General features: G+C 44.6%; 1 protein-coding gene across 1 annotated transcript; it reads right to left on the bottom strand.

Annotated features, from left to right (window-relative positions):
• Positions 1-1,711: 1,711 nt before the first annotated feature.
• Positions 1,712-19,538, bottom strand: CLDN16 (claudin 16). The gene is made up of 5 exons (XM_033957850.1): positions 18,980-19,538; positions 12,113-12,215; positions 9,779-9,943; positions 7,744-7,935; positions 1,712-4,817 (listed from the first exon to the last, which is right to left on the bottom strand). Exons 1-5 carry the CDS (start codon positions 19,091-19,093, stop codon positions 4,681-4,683), a joined length of 711 nt encoding a protein of 236 aa, XP_033813741.1. The 5' UTR covers positions 19,094-19,538; the 3' UTR covers positions 1,712-4,680.
• Between the last annotated feature and the right edge of the window lie 5,336 nt (positions 19,539-24,874).

Genomic DNA, 24,874 nt, shown 5'->3' on the forward strand with positions numbered 1-24,874 from the left:
ATGCCACTTATATCCTCACGTGGTTCACAATTAGGTACTTTATCATATTTTCCTGTCTGTCCCGGTGGGCTCAAACTCTATCTAGTGTACCTGGAGCAATGAGGGGATTAAGTGACTCGCCCAGAGTCACAAGGAGCAGTGAGGGATTTGAACCTACAGCCTCAGGGTGCTAAGGTTGTACACATCTCCCTCGTTATTCGCGGGGGATAGGGGCAGAGCCGGACCACGAAAAGGGAAATATCGCGAATATCTGGCTCTGACCCACCCTCACCTCCCTCCCGCCTTCCCCCGGCATCCCGGCCTTACCTGGTGGTCTAGCGGGCTATCGGGGCAGGAGCGATCTTCCTAAGCTCCTGCCCCGTGCAGATCGCCAATAGGAAATGGCTGTGGAGAGTCCTGCCCTGAAAGCCCGCTAGACCACCAGGTAAGGCCGGGATGCTGGGGGGAAGGCAAAAATGTGGGTTTGTTTTTTTTACCCTTCCCCCCCAAAAAAAAATTGCGATTACCGCAAATGGGGAGGGGGAAGTGTAGCTCTAACCACTGCACCACACACTCCCACATGCTGGCAAATGGGAGATGATGGAGCGAGAAGGTTAGAGAACTCTCCCTTGCTGCTTGACGAATGAACGGAGAAAGGACCCCTCATAACAAAATGGGAATTGTATTTTCTGGAACGCTCTACTGAAACGACGAAAACACCGTATAGTAGTGAAGATTCTTATTGGGCAAGGATTCGGACCTTACGAAACGCAAAGCAGAATCAAAGGCAGTATTTGATGAGCATATTTTCAGGAAGGCAGAGGTCGAGGTTCACGTTTGCTGAACTATGATTTCCAAAAGACTACTTTACAGAGCCGTGATAGCGATTCCTGGTAGGCAAATGTGAGGCGGCCCATCAGAACTGAATGGGCTGCGTCGTATTTGTTGCGCAGGAGTCGCTTCTGTGGCTTTGTCAAAGAGACCCTAACCCCCTCTTTTACAAAGGTGCGCTATGCTTTTTGGCATGTGCTTAACACGCGCATGTTATCCTACGGGCGCATTAGCGGTTAGCGCACGTGTTGATTTAGCGTGCGCTAAATCCGTGCTAAAACGCTTAGCGCGTCTTTGTAAAAGAGGGCCTAAGTAAAGATACTAGACAATGCAAAACAATGATCATAAGAAGCGCCATCTCCGGATCAGACCTTCGGTCCATCAAGTCTGGAGATCCGCACACGCGGAGGCCCAGCCAGGTGTACACCTGGCGTAATTTTAGTCCCCCATATCCCTCTATGCCTCTCGTAAGGAGATGTGCATCTAGTTTGCTTTTAAATCCTAGAACGGTGGATTCCGCAATAACCTCCTCTGGGAGAGCATTCCAGGTGTCCACCACTCGTTGCGTGAAGCAGAACTTCCTGATATTTGTCCTGGACTTGTCCCCCCTTAGCTTCAGTCCATGTCCTCTTGTCCGTGTCACATTGGACATTGTAAATAACTTATTTTCCTGCTCTATTTTGTCGATTCCTTTCAGTGTTTTGAAAGTCTCGATCATATCCCCTCGCAGTCTCCTTTTCTCAAAGGAGAACAATCTCAGTCTCTTAAGTCGTTCCTCGTATTCCAAGTTCTCCATACCTTTTATTAGCTTCGTTGCTCGTTTCTGCACCCTCTCCAGCTGTTTTATATCTTTTTTCATTTTTATTAGCTGGTCATGAACTCATTCAGAATTTTGTTGGGTTTTTAAAAAAATTTTATTTATTGGCATTTTTCATCGCAACACACCAAGCAGAAAACACTTGTACAGAGTTCAAGAAGAAATCATCATAATTACTACTACCATTTATCATTTCTATAGCGCTAAAAAGGAATACACAGCACTGTACATTTGACATGTAATAGATGGTCCCTGATCAACAGCTTATAATCTAATTTGGACAGACAGACAGGACATATAGGGGCTGAGGAGTTTCTTGTAGAGAGAATAGGAAGATGGACATCAGTAATTGTAGAGTGAGTATAAGTTAGGAATTGAAAACAGTCTTGAAAAAATGGGCTTTTAGCTAGGGGTTGAATACTGTTGGAGATGGAGCTTGACGTATCAACACAGGCAGACTGTTCCAGGCATGCGGTGTAGCAAGATAGAAGGGATGGAGTCTGGAATTTACAGTGGAGGAGAAGGGTACGGATAGGAGGGACTTGCCCGAAGAATGACATTCACGGGGGGAGCTTGGGGGGAGATAAGTGTGGAGAGATATTGAGGGCTGCAGAGTGCACTTGTAGGTCAGTGAGAGGAGTTTGAACTGAATTCGGAAATGGATGTGGAGCCAGTGAAGTGACTTGAGGAGAGGAGAGGGGCAATGTGAGTATGGCGGCTCTCGCGGAATAATAAGTCATAATTAAATAGATGGAAAAGACATAAAAGGAGCACCCAGTCCACAATTTTTTTTGGGGGGTGGGGAGCAAAAGGAAAATTAAAGGGAATAGTCAATTAACTGATCGAGAGACAAAAGGATGATAGAAATAGCACTCAAAGGAGCTCTTTTACTAAGCTGTGTGAAAAAGTGGCTAGCGCAATCCCCAGGGCGGTTCTGTCCCACGCACTGAGGCCACTTTTAGCATGGCGGTAAAATGGCCCACTTTCCATTTTTCCTATTAATAACCGCCATCGCAGTTTAGTAAAAGGGCAGAGGGGGTGGTAAGGGTTGACGTGCTAACTCCTACTTTCTGCCCCCAAGCCAGGCCCAGTACCAAACTATTTCAGGATACCTGAGCGTGAGCCATGGTAATGTTTTTTTTACCGTGTGGTAAGTACAGGTTAGTAAAAGGGCCCTAAGTTTACAAAATCAAATTAAGCAAAGTTCTGATGACAGCACAGATGGAAATTTATTTTCTTTAAAAAAAAATAAAAAATAAAAAATTGATATTTGCTACATTTATAACAAAAAATCAGGCAAAATATAAAGTCATGAACAATACAGTTCCAAATAATAAACAATCAATGAATACATTTCAAGTCCACAGAATTGGAGCCAGTCAGCGCTAAATTTTCTTACCAAATAAGATTAGACAAAACATATTTCACCGATTTCTATTTCCAAGGATATTTGAGGAAACAAAGAACCCGTGGCCTGTATCTCGGCATTTAGAAAAAACATGCAAAGTAGCCAGCCTCAATCAGGAAGGAGAGGCCAACACCGCAATTAGGGGATCTAAAGTTACTGACTGTGTATCAGAGGATTCCAACACCCCAGAAATATTTAAAGCATCCTTTTCCAATGAACCTGAGACCTGTTGATAATCCTAATCTTATTTCATAGAGGGAACATAATATATCTTTGAAAAAGGAGACATTGTTTCAACTTGTCTAGGTGATACTAGGGGAAGTCTAGGAAAGTTAATAATATGAAGTTTGAACATCTACATAAGAACATAAGAAACGCCTTCACCGGATCAGACCGAGGTCCATCTTGCCGGCGAATTTTCCAAATTCTCACGCTTTTTCCTCATCATCATTAAATCTGAATCTGCCAGTTGAAGACTAGTTACATGTGGGTCTAAGACGTGATCAATTTTCAGTCTTGTGCTCTATGGTCTTTTAATACTAACGACGTTAGTATGAATCATAGTGTTCAAATTGTCAACCCAAATTGTCCGACCCAAATCCGCACAGGGCACACTGCAAGTTGAACTCAAAAGAGAAGGGAGGCCTGATGCAGACCTTCAACCACACTTCCAGAAGCAACAGGCTGGGGTCCCCCCCCCCACCCACCACACACAGCTTGACCCACCGTAATCTCTCCACTGCTGATTGCTGGGTGATGTTGAACCTGAGAGGAAAAACCACCCCTCTTTCTTCTTCAGTTGCCAAAGATAAGCTCTGGCTCAGATCAACTGGCTCTGGAGTTCCCAACAATGATGGCTGCGGAGGAGAACTTCACAATGTGAAGATGAGAGCAGAGATAGGAGGCTGCCGGAGTTCAGAAGGATAATCCCATACACTATTGTACCAAGGTAAGTAGAAGCTCAGTAGAGTGATATCATCACCATCTTGACTCCTCCCCTGCCAGAATTTTCTTTATACTCTCATTCCTCCAATTGATAGTCAACAATACAGGTACCCCCCCCCCCCAAAAAAAAAAAACAAAAAACAAAACCCAAACCCTGGATCATTTATTGTACCAAGTTTTCCTTGTTCCACTGGGAAAAGAAAATTCTTCTGTCTCGGCCCACACGATTCTGCTTATTCCCCACCCCAAAAGTTTGCGTTTCAACTTTTTCTTTGCCACAAAATTTCCAACAGTGACCTCCAACTTTATCAAGAAGTAGGTTGAAATAAACAAATATCCCAGAGAGGTGGATAAATTAAATAGAGCACATGACAGCAGATACAGACTGCAAGGCCCATGCTTAATGGCCTTTTGCAAAAGCACATCAAGGCAGAGCACAAAGAATAGACTTACAAATCATTTTGCTTTCCTCCTGTAATATGGCAGACCCTTCTAATCTCTAGGTTTAATGTCATTTTCCCATTACTAAGGATCAACCTGTGCTTATCTCATGCTTTTGTGATGTTTGGTGGCTCTTGTACGCAACTGTCTCGTACTTTGGCCAACCTTAATTTCTATCTATTTAATAAACAGAAATCATTAAAACCAATATCAGAGTTCTTTCATTTCTGTTGCCCTGATACGCATGGTCTCTTGTCCTTTACACTCTGGTGTCCATTGCATACATCTTTGCAGTTTCTGTATGAGATGAAGGATAGAGTTTGTCCATTGCTGATTCCGGACAAGAATATACCTTCCTAGGGTAATACGAGGAATGGTGTTTCCCAGATCCAACATCTGTGTTAAAATGAAAACATAACACTGGTTTTAGCATGTGCTATTTGCAAGAGTCCAAAAAGACTATTAATAAAGAAAAGATGTAAATAGCTTGTGCCAATGAATGGTAGATGCTCTGTATTGCTAAGAAGACTCGGAGTTGGCTGTGCCTCGCATCATTGGGGTATATGTGATAGAGTGATCTTGCTCATCCTCTGATAAGGCCTTTCAGGATAGATCAGGGCTTCCCAAAATAGAGACCCATGCCAGTTGATTTTTCAAGAGATCCACAGTGAATATAAATGAGATAAATCTGTATATTACCAGGTCTCCTGTGTATGGAAATGTACGCATACTCATTGACCTCGATGGCCAAGGGGTCTCCAGAATCAGGTTTGAGAAGCCCAGGTGTAAATGACTTGTAAGGTTCCAGTTGACACGCACCCAAGGATTACACCACTAAAATATAACATGACTTACTCTCAAATTGGAAAAAAACAAACAAACATCTTTTTCTCTTCCCTCCCAACCAAGTAACGTATTCCAGAAAACTGCTAACCTTTGAATGCGACTGGGAGCAAAACACCCCAAAGCCTGGAGTTTGTACAGGTAGCTTTCTTGTTAAAGACACACAGAACATTCTGTTTTAGTACTTTGAGCCATGGGGTTGCATTTTAAATGTGGAATGCCTCTTTAAGGGATGGAAGGGTCCGGAATGATGAAGTAGACTGCTATTTCCTCATTTATGCTTAAAGCCTAAGTCCTTGTTATTTTAAGCTCCATTTTTAACTGAGTCTTCATGTTGTTCTAGAGCAGGGCTGCCCAAGTCCGGTCCTCGAGATCTACTGGCAGGCCAGGTTTTCAGGATATCCACAATGAATATGCATGAGAGAGATTTGCCTGCACTGCCTTCTTGGTATGCAAATCTCTCTCATGCATGTTTATTGTGGATAGCCTGAAAACCTGGCCTGCCAGTAGATCTCGAGGGCCGGAATTGGGCAGCCCAGGTCTAGAGATTAATGACATTCCTTGGGGAAGACAGTCATAAAAGCATATATAGGTTGAGAAGTAGACTTTAAATATTTGCCTGTCATCTAGGTTAGGGGTGGGCAACTCCGGTCCTTGAGGACCGGAATCCAGCTGGGTTTTCAGGATTTCCCCAATGACTATGCATTGAAAGCAGTGCATGCAAATAGATCTCATACATATTCATTGGGAAAATCCTGAAAACCTGACTGAATTCTGGCCCTCGAGGACCGGAGTTGCCCACCCTTGATCTAGTGCAAGACTCTTCCTGGCACACTTTCTAGGGGGGGAGGGGTAAGCCTCTTCTCACACTGAGCAGTCACTGCCAACGTATAGTCAGCTGAAAGATTGAAGCCTGGTGGGATCGCCTGTCCTTTCTGTGTGGTGGGAACCCATCATGTCTACATGTCTATGTTGACCCAGTGGCAACCCAATTTGACTCCCCCCTCCTTTTTATAAAACCGTAGAAGCAGTTTTTAGGGTAGGCCGGCGCGCTGCATTCTCTGCGCTGCTCCTGAACTCGTCCCCCCCTTTTACGAAACCTCAAAAGCGATATTTAGCGCAGGCCGGCGCATTGAATGCTCTGCGCTGCACTCCATGCTCATAGAGTTCCTATGAGGGTGGGGCGCTTCTGCGGTTTTGTAAAAGGGGAGGTCTATGAGCGTCGGGAGCAGCGCAGAACATTCAGCATGCCAGCCAGCGCTAAAAACCGTGGGGGGGGGAGGGGGGTAAATTTTCACTAAACTTATCGGCAACAACATTCAATTTTTACACTCAGCATCACATCCAAAACAAAAGATGTAGGATAGGGGTCCTAGTCTCACAGTGACCTTTCCTGGTGTATATTGGGCTGGCAATGGTTGACGGTTTCTGAATGACACTTAGCCCGTACTGGAGCTGGACGTCTCAAGAGTGTTTGGCGGTGTCGGGAAGTTACCTGGATATGGACGATATCCAGTTCTCTATGCAGATAACTAAAGGGAAACTGTGCGTGATATGAAGTCCAACAGGCCTGGTTAGCTATATTTCAATAGACTCAATCGATTGCCTTTCTGTTGCTGGTTAGCTAATCAGGCCTTGGCTTTAAATCCTGAGCTCGCCTTGACTTTCCCACACTAACCAGATAGATCCATAGCGATCAATGGCACTATCCAGCACTATTAATATTAATCGTTGGGCTGGCCAGTGTGATTGCAGGTTAGAACATTTTCAGTATTGACTCCTTGTAGTTTTTGGCTGAGCAAAGAGGGTCAACCTATCCTAAGGCCACTGCGCCATAAGGTCATCTTTCTCCGCACTTCCATCTAGCTTATCCACTGCGGTGACCATTCTCAGCCAGAAGCCATTGACTGAATTGCCCTCTTGAATCCAGTACATCCCGTGGCATTTTAAGGGGTGGGGGGGGGGACAACAGACCACCACAGGTGCTGTCTTGGTGGGGGTGCCGGCACCTCTCTGCCCCCTTCTTTAAATCATCACCAGCACAAGCAACTTCTCTGGCTTGCTTTTCATGCTAGCTTAGCTTCCCTCTGAAATCACTTCCGGGTCACGGGGCCAGGAAGTAACATCAGAGAGAAAGTCAATGCTGGTGCAAGCAGAAGGCTGGAGAAGCTGCTTGTCCTGGTGAAGGTTCAGAAGCAGGGGGACAAGGGAAGGCATGAGTGTGGCATGAGGGCAGGGAAGGAGTGGGGGGTGGAGAGGAGGACACGGGGGTTGCCTATGCGCTGGGTGCCTCCTGCCTTTGCTACGCCACTGAGTACATCTGCACCCTGAGGTTGGCCTCTACATGTTGCTCTTGTGAATAGGCTACGACTCCCTCTCCCCCAAGAGCTGAGTGGGCCCAAGTCAGGAAATCAAAGCTTCAAGGTCAATGTCTTGTTGAAAGAGTAGCCGATCAGAGCTGAGGCTCCATCGTGATTACCTTGGAAGAGATAGAGGCAGCAGGTGAGGAGAGCTCCGTTTAGAAAGCATCCCAGTGATCCAGCCATAGCAAGCCAACAGGACCAGCCAAACTTGTACTGAATTCCCAGAAAAAAGTCATGAACTACCAGCAAAGAACGTTCCACATAAACATCAATGGCATACCATATTGAGCCAATTATTCCAGGGATGCCTGCAAGAAACAGGGGAATAAAAGCATGGGAATATTCCAGAACATTATGAATAGAACTATACAATCCAAATAGGTCAAATACTTCCCATCGTTTTGGGTGCCACAGACTTGATTGAAAAGAACTTCCAAGCGCACCTGGTTAAGTTGCCTCTACACCTGTGTCTCGCGAACTTTGTGAAACTGCAGCTCGAGGACTTCTGGGAGTGCACAGACGTTGATGCGCTGATGTCATGTGCCAGCCAATGGGGGATGCTGGAAGGGAAGAGGCTGGCACCAGATGAATGCCTAGAGGATGTGCCTCTTGCTGTGAGAGGCATGTCTTGTGGGCAGTCAGCTGACACTTCTCCTCCTCCCTGGCATCTCGGGGCACACCTTGAATCTCAGGCGGCACACAGTTTGGGATACACTGCTCTACATGTTACATCTTATGAACTTCAGACAGAATCTCTCTTTGGCACAATGCAGGTAGTACAGAAAGTATTGGCAGTAAATCTGAGGGACTGAGATCATTCTCCACATAGCCCTGGCTTAGGACTGAGGTTTGTCCCTGTCGTGGTATGTGCAAAACTAGCCTACTTGGAGAAACTACCTCCAAATAGGTCAAATTTTATTGGGGTGTCACTGGCCTTATTAAAGGAGCTTCCAAGTACTTAGAAATATGAAGAGTAAATGCATAATCCAGTTACATGGGCATTATGGTTAGAATACTAGAATGTATGTGGAAACGTTAGCCAGTGCCTACGAACTATCCTATAAACACCCACTTAACTTCCATAGGGGCCCTTGTACAAAGCAGTTCTAAAAGTGACTTTAGAGAATAAGAAGATATGGTCCATCAAGCCCAGTAGCCCGTTCTCAAGGTGGCCAATCCAGGTCACTAGTACCTGGCCAAAACCCAAGGACGAGCAACGTTCCATTATCTCAGAGTAAGCAAGATTCCGGAACCCCAAAGAGTGCAACATTCCATGCGGAATCCCCAAAGAGTAACAAGATTCCGGAACCCCAAAGAGTAGCAACATTCCATGCGGAATCCCCAAAGAGTAGCAACATTCCATGCTACCGATCCAGGGCAAACAGTGGCTTCCCCCCTGTCTTTCTCAATAACAGACCATGGACTTTTCCTCCAGGAACTTGTCCAAACACTAGGCATGATTCTATAAATGGCACCAGTTTTTGGAATTGACAACCGCGCCGAGTGGCAACTACATGTAGGCGCTGCTCGGTGCCATTTATAAAATCCGGCTCTAAGGGCCTTCAGCCTAAACTTATACAACAGGCTGCACATTGCAGACCAATCAATAGCAAGAACTAAGTTCATTAGTGTACCTCAGAAAAGGGACCCCTAAGACAATCATAAACAACGGCGGCGGCACTTCTTGTCCTTGAAAACATTTGCCTCAATTAGCTGGTCAGACTAAAGCAGGGATTCTAAATCTAGTCTCTGGGACACACCTAGCCACTTAGGTTTTCAAGATAGCCACAATGAATATGCATGAGACAGATTTACATACAACCAAGGTAGCGCATGCAAATTTATCTCAAGTATACTCATTGTGTGTATCCTAAAAATCTGACTGGCCTGGTGTGTCCTGAGGACTGGATTGAAAACCTGGTCTAGAGGGTTCCACTTGCCTCTTCCATGTCCCTCTTGATATCTCTTAAATATACACCATTTGCCTCCACATGATTCATTGGCATCTCCCTATTAAAGCTTCTAAGAGGATCTTGCAGTTGATGCCTCTTTGACAAACAAGAGACTATCTTCACCCAGAGATGAGCCGATAGTCTTTTGGGTCTTGACAGGGTCCAGTTTGTGTGTATTGATCACGATTCCTTTCCTTACCTGCTATTAGTGACATAATTCCAGCCACGTAGCAAATTCGTAGCTTAATGGTAGGTTCATCCGGGAGGAATTTCACACAGTCCAGGCCCAGGAGAAGAAAGATGAAGCCAAAACCGGCCAGAATGTCTGCCGTAATCATCAGACTTCGAGTCACCACCAGCTTCACTGTAAAATACCGAAATCAACTCAAAGACAACCTCAGGAAAAGCCTCCCCTGGAAACAGCACTTAGACAATGAGAATATGCATGATATAATATGCGACTGTATTGCACCTCTGATACTCCGCCCATTTATTTCCTGAAATGGCACAGTTACTTCCATGCAGGGCAGGATTAACCAATAGGCCAAATGGTCAGGGGGCCCGATGAAGGAGGACATCAACATTGGTTTTTCCAAACAGCGATAGACCCCTCCAGCATCGATCACCAATGCGGGCCCCCCCTCCTCCCCCCCAATCAGCAACGCAGGGCCCCCCCCCCCCCATCGACGGGAAAGTAAAACAAGCAAGCAACGTGGGTAAGAAAGGCAACAGGAACTGTAATTTTGCAAGCGGTGCTGCTTGCCCAAAGCGTCCCTCTGACGCAGCTTCCTGTTTCCACCTGGGCGCATGGTGGGGTGGGGCGGGCAGGGGGCCCAGTGTACTTGTGTGCCTAGGGGCCCTCGACAAATTAATCCTGCCCTGCTTCCATGTAGAATTAAACTGCTTCCCCCATTATTATCTTTAACTTGTCAGGGCTTTAATTGCCAGTTAGCCAAAAGATATGAACAAATCATCACCCAACATCCCAAAGCCTGAAGGGAGGGAGTCTTTGAACAGGATCTGGGCTTATTTTAATGGCTCCCTTCCTGACACGTCTTTCTATTTGCTGCCCCCCCCCCCCTTTTCTTTGAGGGCTGTTGCCTAGCAATAGATAATTTTCCTGCAAACATTTGATTAAGAAATCCCGAGGAAGTTAGGTGACTTATGCAATGACATTCCAGATTCCAGATTCCAGATACGCTGTATTTATAGGTGCATTTGAACCAGTTTTCATCATCCATCCCGACTGTGGGAGATGCAGAGCTCTGAGGTTTCTTAGAAATGGAGCTGTTTGAGCTTTTTGACACCCCATCTGCAGGTCCAAAGTATGACAACGCACTGGATTGGCCAAAACTGGCCATTGCAGCACATCTGTAGACATGGGCACTGATATAATGGGCAGCAGAGGCTCTGGCCCGCTTAAATCGTGGTGAGCTGCCCAACTGCTGATATTCAGTGGAACTAAACCGGCCAGTGCCGTAGGCAGGTCAGGGCCCAGGGATGGTAGAAAACCCGGAGATGCCCTACAGGACTGTCCAGTTATCCAGACAAGTTTTTTAAAATTCTCCAGTTTGTCCGGGTTTGGCAGGGCCAGCTTACAGGGAGTCCGGTGGCTCTCCCCCGGGCTCCTAGTACCTCCTCGGCACTTCAGTTCAGTTTTTCTTCGGGTCACTGGCAGCTCAGTGAGGCGAACCTGCTGCCTTCAGCCTGCCCTGGAAGCTTTCTCTGTAGCGACTTCCTGTTCCTGCATAGGCGGGATGCTGCAGAGAGAAGGCTTTCGGGGCAGGCCGAAGGCAGCAGGCTCATCTCGCTGAGCTGCCGGCAGCCCAAAGAACTGAAGTGCCAAGGAGGTAAGAGAGGCCCGGGGAGAGCCACTGGACTCCCTGTAAGCCAGCCCTGCCAAACTGGGCAAATCACTCATTCCTCCATTGCCCCAGGCAGATAAGGAAAATGCTTGAAGTACCTGTATGTAAACCGCTTTGAGTGAGGTTGTATAACTACAAAAAGGTGGTATATAAGTCCCAGTCCCTTTCCCTGATGTCATAATGCCTGGCAGAAACCCAAAGAGTAGTAACATTCCAGAGCTGAGATTGTGATGTCATAATGCCTCATTCCACCAATGCCTAAGAGCCAACCTCAGCAGTGATGTCACAATGGCAGAAACCCAAAGAGTAGCAACATTCCAGAGCTGAGACTGTGATGTCATAATGCCTCATTCCACCAGTGCCTCGGAGCCAACCTCAGCAGTGATGTCACAATGGCTTCATTCTTCCATACTTGGCTCACTTCTGATATTGTATTGGAGGAGAGTGTGGTGCAGTGGTTAGAGCTACATCCTCGGCACCCACAGGGTTCAAACCCTGTGCTTCTCCTTGTGACTCTGGGCAAATCACTTAATCCTCCACTGCCCACAAGAACAGACAGGGAAAATGCTTGAAGTAGCTGGATGTAAACCGCTTAGTTAACCTTGATCAAATGCTTGTTACATGTGATTGCTATGAAATGTATCAAACGGAGCTCTTGCTATACATACAAGAATGGTCTGCGTATATGGAGTCATACTCGTCACAGGTCCGAATGCCATCGAACGAGTTGGTGACACACTCCCACCAAAGACCCCGGCATTTAGCACTCACCTAGAAGTGGAAAGGCAAGATATTAGCAGGGTTGAAAAGGAGAGAGATCCAGGGGGACATCAGGGGGATTGTGGTGCCCCGAACCAACTTTTGTTTTCCTAAATGCCAATGACATTAGTGTATGACTTGCAATGTATAGATTTAAAAATCCCCCTTCCCCCCAAAGTGCTGCATTAAATTAGGACTTAACATATGGGAAAATCCTGCATTACCACACCCTAAACTCAGTATATGGCACACTGGTTAGAGCTACAGCCTCAGCACCCTGAGGTTGTGGGTTCAGATCTCATGCTGCTCCTTGTGACCCTGGGCAAGTCACTTAATCCCCCCCTCCCCCACCGTCCCAGATACATTAGATAGATTGTGAGCCCACCAGGGAAAAATACTTGAGTACCTGAATAAATTCAAGTAAACCATTCTGAACTCCATTGAATAAATAAACAATTAGTGTGAAAAGTTTCTGGTAACCAGAGCTGATCCTGTGATGTCACAATGCCTCATTCCACCAATAAGAGCCAACCTCATCAGTGATGTCACAATGGCTCGATTGTCCTTTACTTGGGTCTCTTCTAATACATTTTGATTTCTAGAGTGGCTCAGTGGTTAAAGCTACAGCCTCGGCACCCTGAGGTTGTGGGTTCAAACCCATGCTGCTCCTTGTGACCCTGGGCAAGTCACTTAATCCCCCCATTGTCCCAGGTAAAGTCATTAGGTAAAGTATGAGCCCACTGGGATAGATAGGGAAAAATGCTTAAGTATCTGACTTAGGCTATAAGTGGTATATAAATCCTCAAAAAAATAAATATATATATATATTTTTTGTCAAATGGCCCCAGAGACCTATTTTGAGTGATTTTGTTCTTTCTCTGTGAGGTGATCTCACTAACGCCCATCTGCTCTGTGTTCTGAGTTGGCCATGAACTACCACCGTGCAGCACTTGAGGTCCAGCAAGGCCACGGGTCATTTACCCCATGGCCATACTTAGGTGTTGAGCTCAGAGTCCATTAGCGAGCCATTTGGTCAGATATTATTGCTTGAGGCACAACTTGAGCTGCGTTGGCAGTCACAAGTTCAGGTACGTGACAAGAGTCGTTAACCACCACACCTGCTGAGCTTAGAGGTGCCTTTGTGCAGAGAGGACAAGGTTATCCCCTCCCCCCCCCCCCGGGCACATGTCTTAATCACCTGGATGAATAGTTTCTATTGTGTCTGGTGTTAATATTTCTGGTTTGACAGTGAGAATCTGGAAGTAAATGGTAGCATTTCCTTAGCCCTGTGTACAGCTGCTAAGAGACACTTTTCAGTATCTTAATGGTCAGAGCGAAGAACCGCAGAAGCCAGGGTTCAAATCTCACTGCTATTCTTTGTGACCTTGAACAAGTCACTTAACCCCTCATTGGCTCAGCTACAAACTTAGGGGTCCTTCTGCTAAGCTGTGTGAGACGGCCATTTTTTTTTTTTACCATAGCTGTAAACTCCCCCCCCCCCCCCCGATTTTTAATTATGGCTGGGCACTAATGTTTACTGTTAACGGTGACCATTTTAAAAATGACTGCAGAAACAATTATTCCCACGTTATCTGAGCGCTAACCCGTTAGCATGCAGTAATGTGGATGCAATAACTGGTTGGCACAGGGATGTCCATTCTCCACTCCTGATACACAGCCCTAAAAAAATACAAACAAATATGTACTGTGTGGTTAGCTCACATACATGCAAAAATTAGCGTGTGAGACGTCCCATTGTAGGCCATTTGGTATGCATTATTACCTATGACTCCTTAGCTTATAAATCCTCCCGACGCAGGTCCAAGCATGAGAACAGGTTGAGGGGGCGGAGCATGGGCGGGGCTGGGTGCAAGTGGGTGGGGCCATGAGTCCGGATTTTATAATAGTAAAATCGGGTAACCCTCCCTCTAGATGAACGCTTTAAGCATTTTCTTATTGAAGTTGAACGTCTTTTTTTTAAATCTTTATTCATTTTTATACGTATAATAAGTGTGATAATACATAAACATATTTGCACATTGAGAATATCACTTAATATTCAGCAATAATACCAATCATAAAATCTTATTTCCCTCTCTTTTTAAGTGTGTCCCTCCACGTCTTTTAAGCGTGCACCCTGCCCCTACTCTTGCCTGCAGAAAAGAAGATGGGGTGCAACGGATTGGAGACCAATGCCCTGTACCCATTGCTGGAGCGCCTATGGCATTCCACTTCCCGTGGCCAAGTGGCAGCAGCGCCTGGGCCAAGGCGGCTCTTCAGTGAGCTGCAGCCAGCATCACAGCCCAGTAATTGCAGTCGTTCCAGTGCAAGGATCCCATGCCTTCCCATTAGATATTTCGGGGGGGAAAATCAGTTAAGCAAGAAAGCGCTTTAATAATAAATGTATTTATCTACCGCAATACCTCACGTTTCAGTGCGGTGTACAACAAGATGTAAGAACTGTAAAAACACAACGAATTTACACCACAAAGCACAGTACATTATATTTAAAATATAACATTAAGAAATTATTAACTTATCTAGATTATGTTTATCAAACAGACAAGTTTTTAACGATCTTCTAAAAGTTTGGTAAGAAGAAGAATTTAAGATCAAATCACTAAGGGCGTTTTTTAGTGTACGCAGAATTTTAGCATGTGCTACACCTGCGCTACGCAGCTAGAACTAATGCCAGCTCAATGCTGGCGTTAGCGTCTAGCGCACGCGTCAAGTACGCGCTAAAACCGCTATCGCAGCTTAGTAAAAGGAGCCTAAAACTTTTTTTCCAAAGTCCTGTCTGAAAGGAGAGGATTCTATTAAGAAATCTTTTCTATACACAACTTTTTATTGAGGGGGGGGGGGGGGAAATAAGGTTGTTTCGTGACGATCGTCTGTTTTCTACTAGTTCAAAATGATCTGAAAGGTAACTTGGTATAAGACCATGTAATGTTTATAACAAATACAGGACAATTTAAAAATTATTCTTGCCTCTACCGCAGGGGTGTCAAAGTCCCTCCTCGAGGGCCACAATCCAGTCATGTTTTCAGGATTTCCCCAATGAATATGCATGAGATCTATTAGCATACAACGAAAGCAGTGCGTGCAAATAGATCTCATGCATATTCATTGGGGAAATCCTGAAAACACGACTGGATTGTGGCCCTCGAGGAGGGACTTTGACACCCCTGATCTATTGGATTTTCCCACTTTACTATCTCTCTAGCTCAGGGGTGTCAAAGTCCCTCCTCGAGGGCCACAATCCAGTCGTGTTTTCAGGATTTCCCCAATGAATATGCAGGAGATCTATTTGCACGCACTGCTTTCGTTGTATGCTAATAGATCTCATGCATATTCATTGGGGAAATCCTGAAAACCCGACTGGATTGCGGCCCTCGAGGAGGGACTTTGACACCCCTGATCTATTGGATTTTCCCACTTTACTATCTCTCTAGCTCAGGGGTGTCAAAGTCCCTCCTCGAGGGCCACAATCCAGTCGTGTTTTCAGGATTTCCCCAATGAATATGCATGAGATCTATTTGCACGCACTGCTTTCGTTGTATGCTAATAGATCTCATGCATATTCATTGGGGAAATCCTGAAAACCCGACTGGATTGCGGCCCTCGAGGAGGGACTTTGACACCCCTGATCTATTGGATTTTCCCACTTTACTATCTCTCTAGCTCAGGGGTGTCAAAGTCCCTCCTCGAGGGCCACAATCCAGTCGTGTTTTCAGGATTTCCCCAATGAATATGCATGAGATCTATTTGCACGCACTGCTTTCGTTGTATGCTAATAGATCTCATGCATATTCATTGGGGAAATCCTGAAAACCCGACTGGATTGCGGCCCTCGAGGAGGGACTTTGACACCCCTGATCTATTGGATTTTCCCACTTTACTATCTCTCTAGCTCAGGGGTGTCAAAGTCCCTCCTCGAGGGCCACAATCCAGTCGTGTTTTCAGGATTTCCCCAATGAATATGCATGAGATCTATTTGCACGCACTGCTTTCGTTGTATGCTAATAGATCTCATGCATATTCATTGGGGAAATCCTGAAAACCCGACTGGATTGCCCTCGAGGAGGGACTTTGACACCCCTGATCTACCGGAAGCCAATGCAACTTTTGATGTTATGGTGTGTTACATGTTCTGATTTTTTTAGATTGAAAATTAGATGCACAGCCGTATTTTGGATAATTCACATCCTCCGAATGATTAGTAATATTCCTGTTTATTAATGCAGCACTAGAAAAACTGAAATCTAAATAGAGTTTAGGAGTGGGCAAGCATCAGCCAACCTCGCAGCCCACTACTGGCCAGTGGACAGAGCCGGCTCAGGTACTGGGGATGGGAGGACCCTCCCCCTTGTCCCCATCCCCCAACCAACTTGGATACTACATCTGTGCAGGTCAGAAGAGAACAACTAGGATGTATTCCTTGGGAGGAATGGGACGATTCCTCATGGTCGTTTCAGCGCCCCAGTTCAGCGTGGCCGTTTCATTGCGATTGTTTCAGCGCAGAGAATCCCACAATTGTACGTGTTTACAGCTGATTTCAGGGGTTGACCAAACCCCACCTCAGTCAGGGCTCCTGCTTTCTTCAGTCATTGTCATGATCAAATGCAAGGCAATTAAGGCAATCAGGGACCCCACCAATCTGCAGGTCCCTTGGCTAATAACGCTACCCCTCTGGGCTGGGACACACTGTGACTGAAAATTAATGTTTGCCGTCAATTAAATCTCTTCCTTCTGCTTCCTGCACTTTCCACCTTAAGATTCTTTCTGTTTTCTAATTGCGGCAGTTAGAATTGCTTTAAATTGCACTTAGATCAGAGCCACGAAGCCAGCGCCAGGAACGCGAATATTCATTCCTTTCCAGTCCTGGAGGACTGCAGAGCTTTCTGGCTGACCTCATGCTTGATTTGCATTCATCCATCCATCCGTCCTGGGCTTCCAAAGGACACTTTTTTTTTTTTTTTAGCAAAGTTGTTACTTTTAATGGTAATCTGCATTGCAGTATTTAGACAGGCCGCACTATGTAATATATTTTTCTAAGGTGAGGGAATTTGCAAACTATTTACCATGAATTACCTTGAATATATCTCATTCTTTGTTATTAGACTCTTCCATTTTATTAATGCAAAGATAATATAAAAACAGATAACTTCAACTGCATTTGTGCATTTGACAAGTCCCCCCCCCCTATTACTGATACAAAACTTGCATCTTTAGGGACCCCATTTATAAAACAGTACAAATCATTCCATATTGCTTTGTCTAATATGGGAGCTGATAAGTAGAAATGACCCCTCCAGAATGATCAGGTCATACTGGTTCACTCCTCTCCCCTATCCTTCCTTCCACCCCATCCTTACATTAACTCCCATACCTTCCCCCAACCAGTGCTGTAGTGGCAATCAGCTGTGGATTAGAGATGAAGGTATTAAGGACCACCCCATAGGACATAGACGGCAGTGCTCGAATATTCATCTCCCACACTATCATAACTTGCTTTCTTTGATTTAAGGCTGGCATCGTGCGTCTCCAGATGTTTCTCCAGTGCCAGAATGAAAGCAGGAGATCATTTGGCCATATACAAAGTTTTAGTGGGTTGATCTTAAGTTCTTCTTCTTACCAGGCCCTTAGAAGATCGTTAAAAACTTATCTGTTTGATAAATATGTATAATCTAGACAAGTTAATAATTTCTTAATGTTATATTATATATATAATATATTGTGTTTTGTGGTGTTAATTTGCTGTGTTTTTACAGTTGTTACTTCATATTGTAAACCGCACTGAACCGTGAGGTATTAAGAACATAAGAATAGACTTACTGGGTCAGACCAATGGTCCATCAAGCCCAGTAGCCTGTTCTCACGGTGGCCAATCCAGGTCCCTAGTACCTGGTCAAAACCCAAGGAGTAGCAAGATTCCATTATCTCAGAGTAAGCAAGATTCCGGAACCCCAAAGAGTACAACATTCCATGCGGAATCCCCAAAAGTGGCAAGATTCCAGAACCCCAAAGAGTGCAACATTCCATGCGGAATCCCCAAAATGTAATAAGATTCCATGCTACCAATTCAGGGCAGTTCAGGTCAAGCAGTGGCTTCCCCCATGTCTTTCTCAATAACAGACTATGGACTTTTCCTCCATGAACTTGTCCAAACCTTTCTTAAAACCAGCTACGCTATCCGCTCTTACCACATCCTCTGGTTCCAGAGCTTAACTATTCTCCGAGTGAAAATAATATTTCCTCCTATTGGTTTTAAAAGTATTTCCCTGTAACGTCATCAAGTGTCCCCTAGTCTTTGTCATTTTTGACGGAGTGAAATATCAATCCACTTGTACCCGTTCTACTCCAGTATATAAACAAATTTATTTTTATTATTGTTTATTATTATTGAAATTGTGTTTTTCCTATCAATCCTTTGGGAAATCAGAAAAGACATCTTTTTGACAAATTTGTTACTTCTTAATTTCTTTTTTTTTTTTTTTTTTGTACCTTTGTTCTTTGTTACTTTATAATGTTCTGTTTTGCTGTTTGTACTTCACTGGTTGTCAGTTGACTTCTTATTGTGAACTGCTTAGAACTTGTCATGGTATTGCAGTATACAAAAATAAAGTTGTTATTATTATTATTATTATTATTATTAATGTTTGTCGTAACCTGCTTGGGGCATAGATGAATACAAATTGAAAACAACAAAAGTCCATATGTCTGTCCTAAGAAAATGGGGCGCCGAACCCCAAAGAATCTTGCCTGCTTGATCTTACCTCCAGTGAGTCGTCTGCGTTTTCCATCCAACAGTCTGTCCAGGTAGCCAGAATCAGAAAGCCCACAGAGACCAGGGCAAGGAAAAAAGCAAGAGACTGGAGCAGGGTCTTCATTGTGGAAGACGGAGGTATAGGATGGCTCCAAGGAGGAACTGGCAGTTCCCAACTTCTTTTCCAAAGCAGGAAAGGCAATCTGCGGTCGCTCAGTGTTCGGGGAGCTTGCCAGTGGTTTTCCTCTCTGCATTTTTATGGCCAGTGGCCTACAAATCATGGTTTGGCTGCAGGCAGAGCTAACGAGCCCGAGTGTGACTGAGGAAGGCGGATCTCAGAGCTGCTTCTGACCAACCCAGCCTGGCATTTCCTCAGGTCAGTCAGATGCATCCCGCAAGGGGAGTTCATTACTGCCCGAAAGCTGAAGGAGGCCAGCACATGCAAAGCAGTCCAGGATGATGGATAGCACCTAAGAGCAGAGTGGAAGATTTTGGAGAATGTCCCTTTCCCCAGCATTTCCCAGGGCCACATTCTGAACAGTCAGGACAACGACCTTCCTCCCGCTATCACCTCCCTCACCCTATAGCAAGAGTAAGGGTCATAGGCTTGACATAGTACTTTTCTGTGGTACAGCCAAAGGAGTTTACATATTCTATGCAGGTACGTAATCACCTTATCATACTTCCCGGTCCCTTCCCATCTCCTCCTCTCCTCCACTCACACACAGGTGCTAAGTGTTAATAGCTGGGACTCTTTATTAACTATGTCTGTGCAGTACTATGTAAAAATGGCAGAGCCAGAAAACAGTAAAGGGCATATCAGTCCCTATACTATCAGCAATTACATTGGTTACCTAGTGGAGCAAGAATTTTATTCAAATTTGCGTGTATTTGCTTCCAAGTGATAGTTGGAATGTCTCCAATTTACCTTTCTTCTCATTTTGAGTTGTGTCGATCCGTTAGGCATACTCAATGTTTGCGTTTATTTGCCTTTTCCAATTTAAAGCATTGTCATTGTAAGATGTTTCCGGATAGAACGCTAGCTTTTCAAGCAGGCAAATTGCGATCCTGGCTAAATGAAATTGTCTCTCAATCTCCATCTCATTCAGAAAAACAGTTAAGACTTATTTGTTTGATTGATGGTTTTTATACATAGTAGATGATGTTTATGCTGTATCTATGCACTTTTTACTCAATAGTATTTTTCCACTGATTGTCCAGTTCTCTTTTCTGTAAACTACTGGTGTTGGCGGTAAATATGAATAAAGCTATTATTATTATTATTATTATTATTATTAATAAACAAAAAAGATTCCATCTGTTGTACGTTTTCTATCGGACCAGAGAAATGTTGGAGTCTGATTCAAATAAAATACAAGGGTAAATCAAAACGTAAAGGCAAAATTCATTGAACGGGCTTTGCAAATGCTTATCAACCGCTGCAAGGTTTCAAGGTTTTATTAAAATTTGATTTGATCATTTATCCAATTTCTAAGCGAGTTTACAATATAAAAAAAGAAAAGAAAAAACTGAGATATACCTTAGGAGTACCCATGTTGAAGAAACTACACTGGTTACCTATGCAACAAAGAGTTCAGTTTAAGATTGTTGCAATTATACATCAGACATTGTATCCTGCTTCCCCAAAGATCTTACAAGAATTCTTCCAGATCTGTAAACCAGGGCAAGCAGTGACTCCCCCCATGTCTTTCTCAGTAACAGACTATGGACCTATCCTAGAGAATGACACGGTGGTTGTTAACCGCGGCTAGCCGCGGGTAACCCACCGAAACGGTGAAGAAAAAATAGTGGTCTCTGCGGGGGCGGGGACAAAGCCATTCACCGTCCCATGGAGCAGTGAATGGACTTGTCTCCGCAGTGAGGCATTCAAGGATCACGCGGACCCCACCCGCCCGATCGCAGCATTCCGCCATCTCCCTCTCCACCTCACCTTTGATGTAGAGCAGGGCCGGCAAGATGGAGAGGCGCAAAAAAAAAAAGCCTCCTTCCTTTTCCCCTGCTCTTACCGCCATGCTGCAGCTACTAAAGCCGACAGGAAGTCTTTCCGACGTCAATTCTGACGTTGGAGAGGACGTTCTGGGCCAGCCAATCGCTGCCTGGCTGGCCCAGAACGTCCTGTCCGACTTCAGAATTGACGTCCGAAAGACTTCCTGTCGGCTTTAGTAGCTGCAGCATGGCGGTAAGAGCAGGGGAAAAGGAAGGAGGCTTTTTTTTTTTTGAGTGGCAGGGAGGCAGCAGGCTGGCTTTGGCTAGGGAGGGAGGGACAGAGGTAGACAGGCAGGCTTCGAGGGTGGGGGTGGGACAAAGTGTGGAAGGCAGTGAGAGGGACATAGGAAGGAGGCACTAGGGGCACTAAAGACAGGAAGGGGCACTAAGGACATGTGAAGGAGGAACTGGGGGCACTAAAGACATGGGAAGGAGGCACTGGGGGCACTAAAGACAGGAAGGGGCACTAAGGACATGCGAAGGAGGAACTGGAGGCACTAAAGACATGGGAAGGAGGCACTGGGGGCACTAAAGACAGGAAGGGGCACTAGGGACATGGGAAGGAGGCACTGGGAGCACTAAAGACATGGGAAGGAGACACCGGGGGCACTAAGGACATAGGAAGGAAAGAGGGAGGGAATAGAAAGGGACAACTTTTGGGCCTGAGTGCAGAAAGAAAGAAATGAAAGAAAGGATGCACAGTCAGAAGGAAACGCAACCAGAGACTCATGAAATCACCAGACAGCAAAGGTAGGAAAAATGATTTTATTTTCAATTTAATGATCAAAATGTGTTAGTTTTGAGAATTTATAACTGCTGTCTATATTTTGCACTATATTTGTCTATTTTTCTATAGTTACTGAGGTGACCGAGCTCACGGAGATGGGGCAGAAACAGGGTTTTAAAATTTTAGTCCTAGTAGTTTGCCGGTCCACAAAATAATTCTTTTATTTCTGCCGGTCCACGGGTGTAAAAAGGTTGAGAAACACTGATGTAGAGTATGCTGTCTTTCTTTTTTGCCCAGTCGCACGCGCGGCTGCTCAAGTTGATCAATCTTCTCCTCTCCTGTAACTTCCTGTTTCCGGTTGCGTCAGAAGAGAATATTGAACAAATGAGCAGCCGCGCGTGCGTGGCTTTTTGAATACGTGCGGCTGGGCGAAAAAGAAAGCCGGCATACTCTACATCTAAGGTGAGGTGGAGGGAGGGAGATGGCGAAATGCTGCAATCGGTCGGGTGTCTGCTGTTTTTGTATCACTGCACTGTTGCTCATTGTACTGCAGCATCTGCATGATTATATGCTCAGGTGGGCATTTTTAGTGTGCACAATTGACCTGATTTGAGCTTTAGGTGAACATGGGGGACACGTCATTGCAAGGGAGGACAAGTCAATTGATTTATTTTATGTTCTGTTTTTACTACAGGGTAGAGGCACTGAAACAGATTCTCAGTGCAGTAGTAGTAGTGGCAGGACTCTCTTCTGTCTTCATGGTGTTTCGCAGTACTGAGGCTTATATGGATGCTGCGGGGACGGTGACGGGGCGGTGAATGGGATGGCAGTGACGGTGATGGGGCAGTGAAGGGAATGGCGGTGAAGGGGACGGTGAGCTGGGGACGGGGCGGTGACGGGGACAGATTTTTTCCCCGTGTCATTCTCTAACTCCAGGAAATTGTCCAAACCTTTCTTAAAACCAGCTCAATTATCCGCTCTTACCACAACCTCTAGCAATGTGTTCCAGAGCTAAAATGTGCTTTTATTTTTATTTTTCAATTGACACTAAGCCAGATCCTGCTCTGCCTGCCAGAAACTATCTCTAACAGAAGGGTCAAGCTTACAGAACTGTAGAATTATAAAAGGCCATTATCCTTTGGAGACTAGCTAAGTAAAGTTTGCTCTTTTAAGATCTAAACTGTTTATAGAAGGGAACCTACAAATTAGCTTTTCTTCCCAAACCTATTAAAGCTCAGAGCAAAATAATGTATACTTACCAAAAGATATGTCTTCTCCTCTTCTCCTCTCAGAAAGAGAATGTCCTCTTTCCACTTTCTTGCTAACTTGGACTTTTCCTTTCTTTATATAGATATGATTTGTAGGGGACTGTTCCAAACAGACCCTTAGAAGCCCAGCTTCTAAATACCCTATGGAAATTTGGATAAACTTAAATACAAGGTCATACTACAACCATCGGTTCTAATGACAACCAGAGTGTAAAGGTTTGCTTAAATGAATACCACTAAGGGCAGAGACACTTCTTGCAAATTTAGGAGAACCAATGTCAGAATTTAACTCTCTGACCCACTCTGGAAAGGAAAATGATTCCAGTCCCTTTGATGCTTAGGTAAGACAGCAATCTCCCTCCCCCCTCGCATAGTCATTCCCCTGAGACTCCTGTAGAAGAGGGAATATTTAGAAAATCAGACAGTCCTAGCACTAAGATGCTCTTACTGTCACAGCTTATTGAGACAGAGGAAAGGATATAATTACATAGGCAATGAGAGATGAAGATGATATAGGCTCTCCTGTCACTTCACATCTTAATAGCTAGGACAGCATCATATTAAGCTGAGGACACACAGAGGAACAGATGATAGAAGAAAGTACCTAAGTAAGGATTACATATTCTTTTGACTGTTGAAGACTTTTCCACTCTGGGTTCAGTTCCTACTGTAGCTCCTTGTGTTTCTGGTCAAAGTCACTGAATCTTCCATTACCCCAAATACAAAACGTGGAGGGGCATAATTAAAAGAAAAGTCTAAGTCCGATTCGGACGTATGCATTAGAAGCCCAAGTCGGCAGTGGAAAAATGTACATTCTCGAAAAATACGTCTAGAATATTTTTTTTTTTTTTGGGGGGGGGGGGGAAATCGTCAATCTGGACATCCATGCCATTGATCGTCTAGACCGCCAGTACTAAACTAAATTAAACTAACTAAACTAAACCTTAAGTTTATATACCGCATCCTCTCCACGGAAGTGGAGCTCGGCACAGTTTACAAGAACTTAAAATATAAGAAGAGAAAGGAAAAGGTTTACATGAGCTTATATATAGAAGGGAAGAGTAAGGGGGAAGATAGAATGACATGTTAGAGAAGAGCCAAGTTTTCAGTACGTCTACCTTTATACCACATTTTCAACCAAAAATTCATCTAAGTCTCAAATGCCCAGAACAAGACCAGAAATTCGGTTTGATTATTGGCGCTTGGATGAGCTGTCTTTTAGGTCGTCCAAGTGCCGACTTGGGCTGGTTTTTAGACATGTTTAAGTTTCGATTATTAAATGATTCTATACAAGGCACCTAAGTCCCACCTAACGATGAGCAGGACTTAGGCGTCCAAACTAAGTGGTTAATGAGCCATTTAAGGATCTTAATGAGTGATAATTGGCACATGGACATCCACTTTGTAGGCGCCTCCACCATGAGCTGATTGGAGCACTGTTTAGTCAGAAAAAAAGGGTAGCAGAAACCTAAAACTGTGTTTTTCAAGTGCTGTGCTTCACTTAATGGATCTTTTCCTCTAATTAGCAAATAGCATTGCAGTTTGTCCACACAACTAGAAGGTTTTGCATGCAATATATCTGTTTTGATGTGCCCTTTTATTGAATATATTTTGAGCTTAATAAAGCAAAAATAAAAACCCAAAGAGCTATTTAGAAGATCGCATTAAGGACGTCCAAACTCAATTTGGGGGACAAATAAATCTTATTCTTGAGTCATCTGTTCCCTTAACTTATGAAGCCATAATTTGTGGTACGTTATTACACGTTAAGCCTACTTTGGATAAATATAAGAGCCGTCTTTTCTTGATCCTGACGGAATCCAAATGGTCACAAATAACTGGAAGAGCCACGACAGAATCAATTACACATTTTGGTGGGCAAATGTATGTACCACATATAAAT

Source organism: Geotrypetes seraphini, chromosome 9 (genome assembly GCF_902459505.1).
Source record: "Geotrypetes seraphini chromosome 9, aGeoSer1.1, whole genome shotgun sequence".
In the NCBI taxonomy this organism is placed as follows: domain Eukaryota; kingdom Metazoa; phylum Chordata; class Amphibia; order Gymnophiona; family Dermophiidae; genus Geotrypetes; species Geotrypetes seraphini.

Bases quoted from the DNA above. Each gene is read 5' to 3' on its own strand.
- CLDN16 (XM_033957850.1), bottom strand. From the start codon at position 19,093: ATGAAGACCCTGCTCCAGTCTCTTGCTTTTTTCCTTGCCCTGGTCTCT. The intron at 12,216-18,979 runs GTAAGATCAAGC...TTCCACTTCTAG, and splicing joins ACGCAGACGACTCACTGGAG to GTGAGTGCTAAATGCCGGGG. The intron at 7,936-9,778 runs GTAAGGAAAGGA...TGTTTCTTGCAG, and splicing joins AATTATGTCACTAATAGCAG to GCATCCCTGGAATAATTGGC.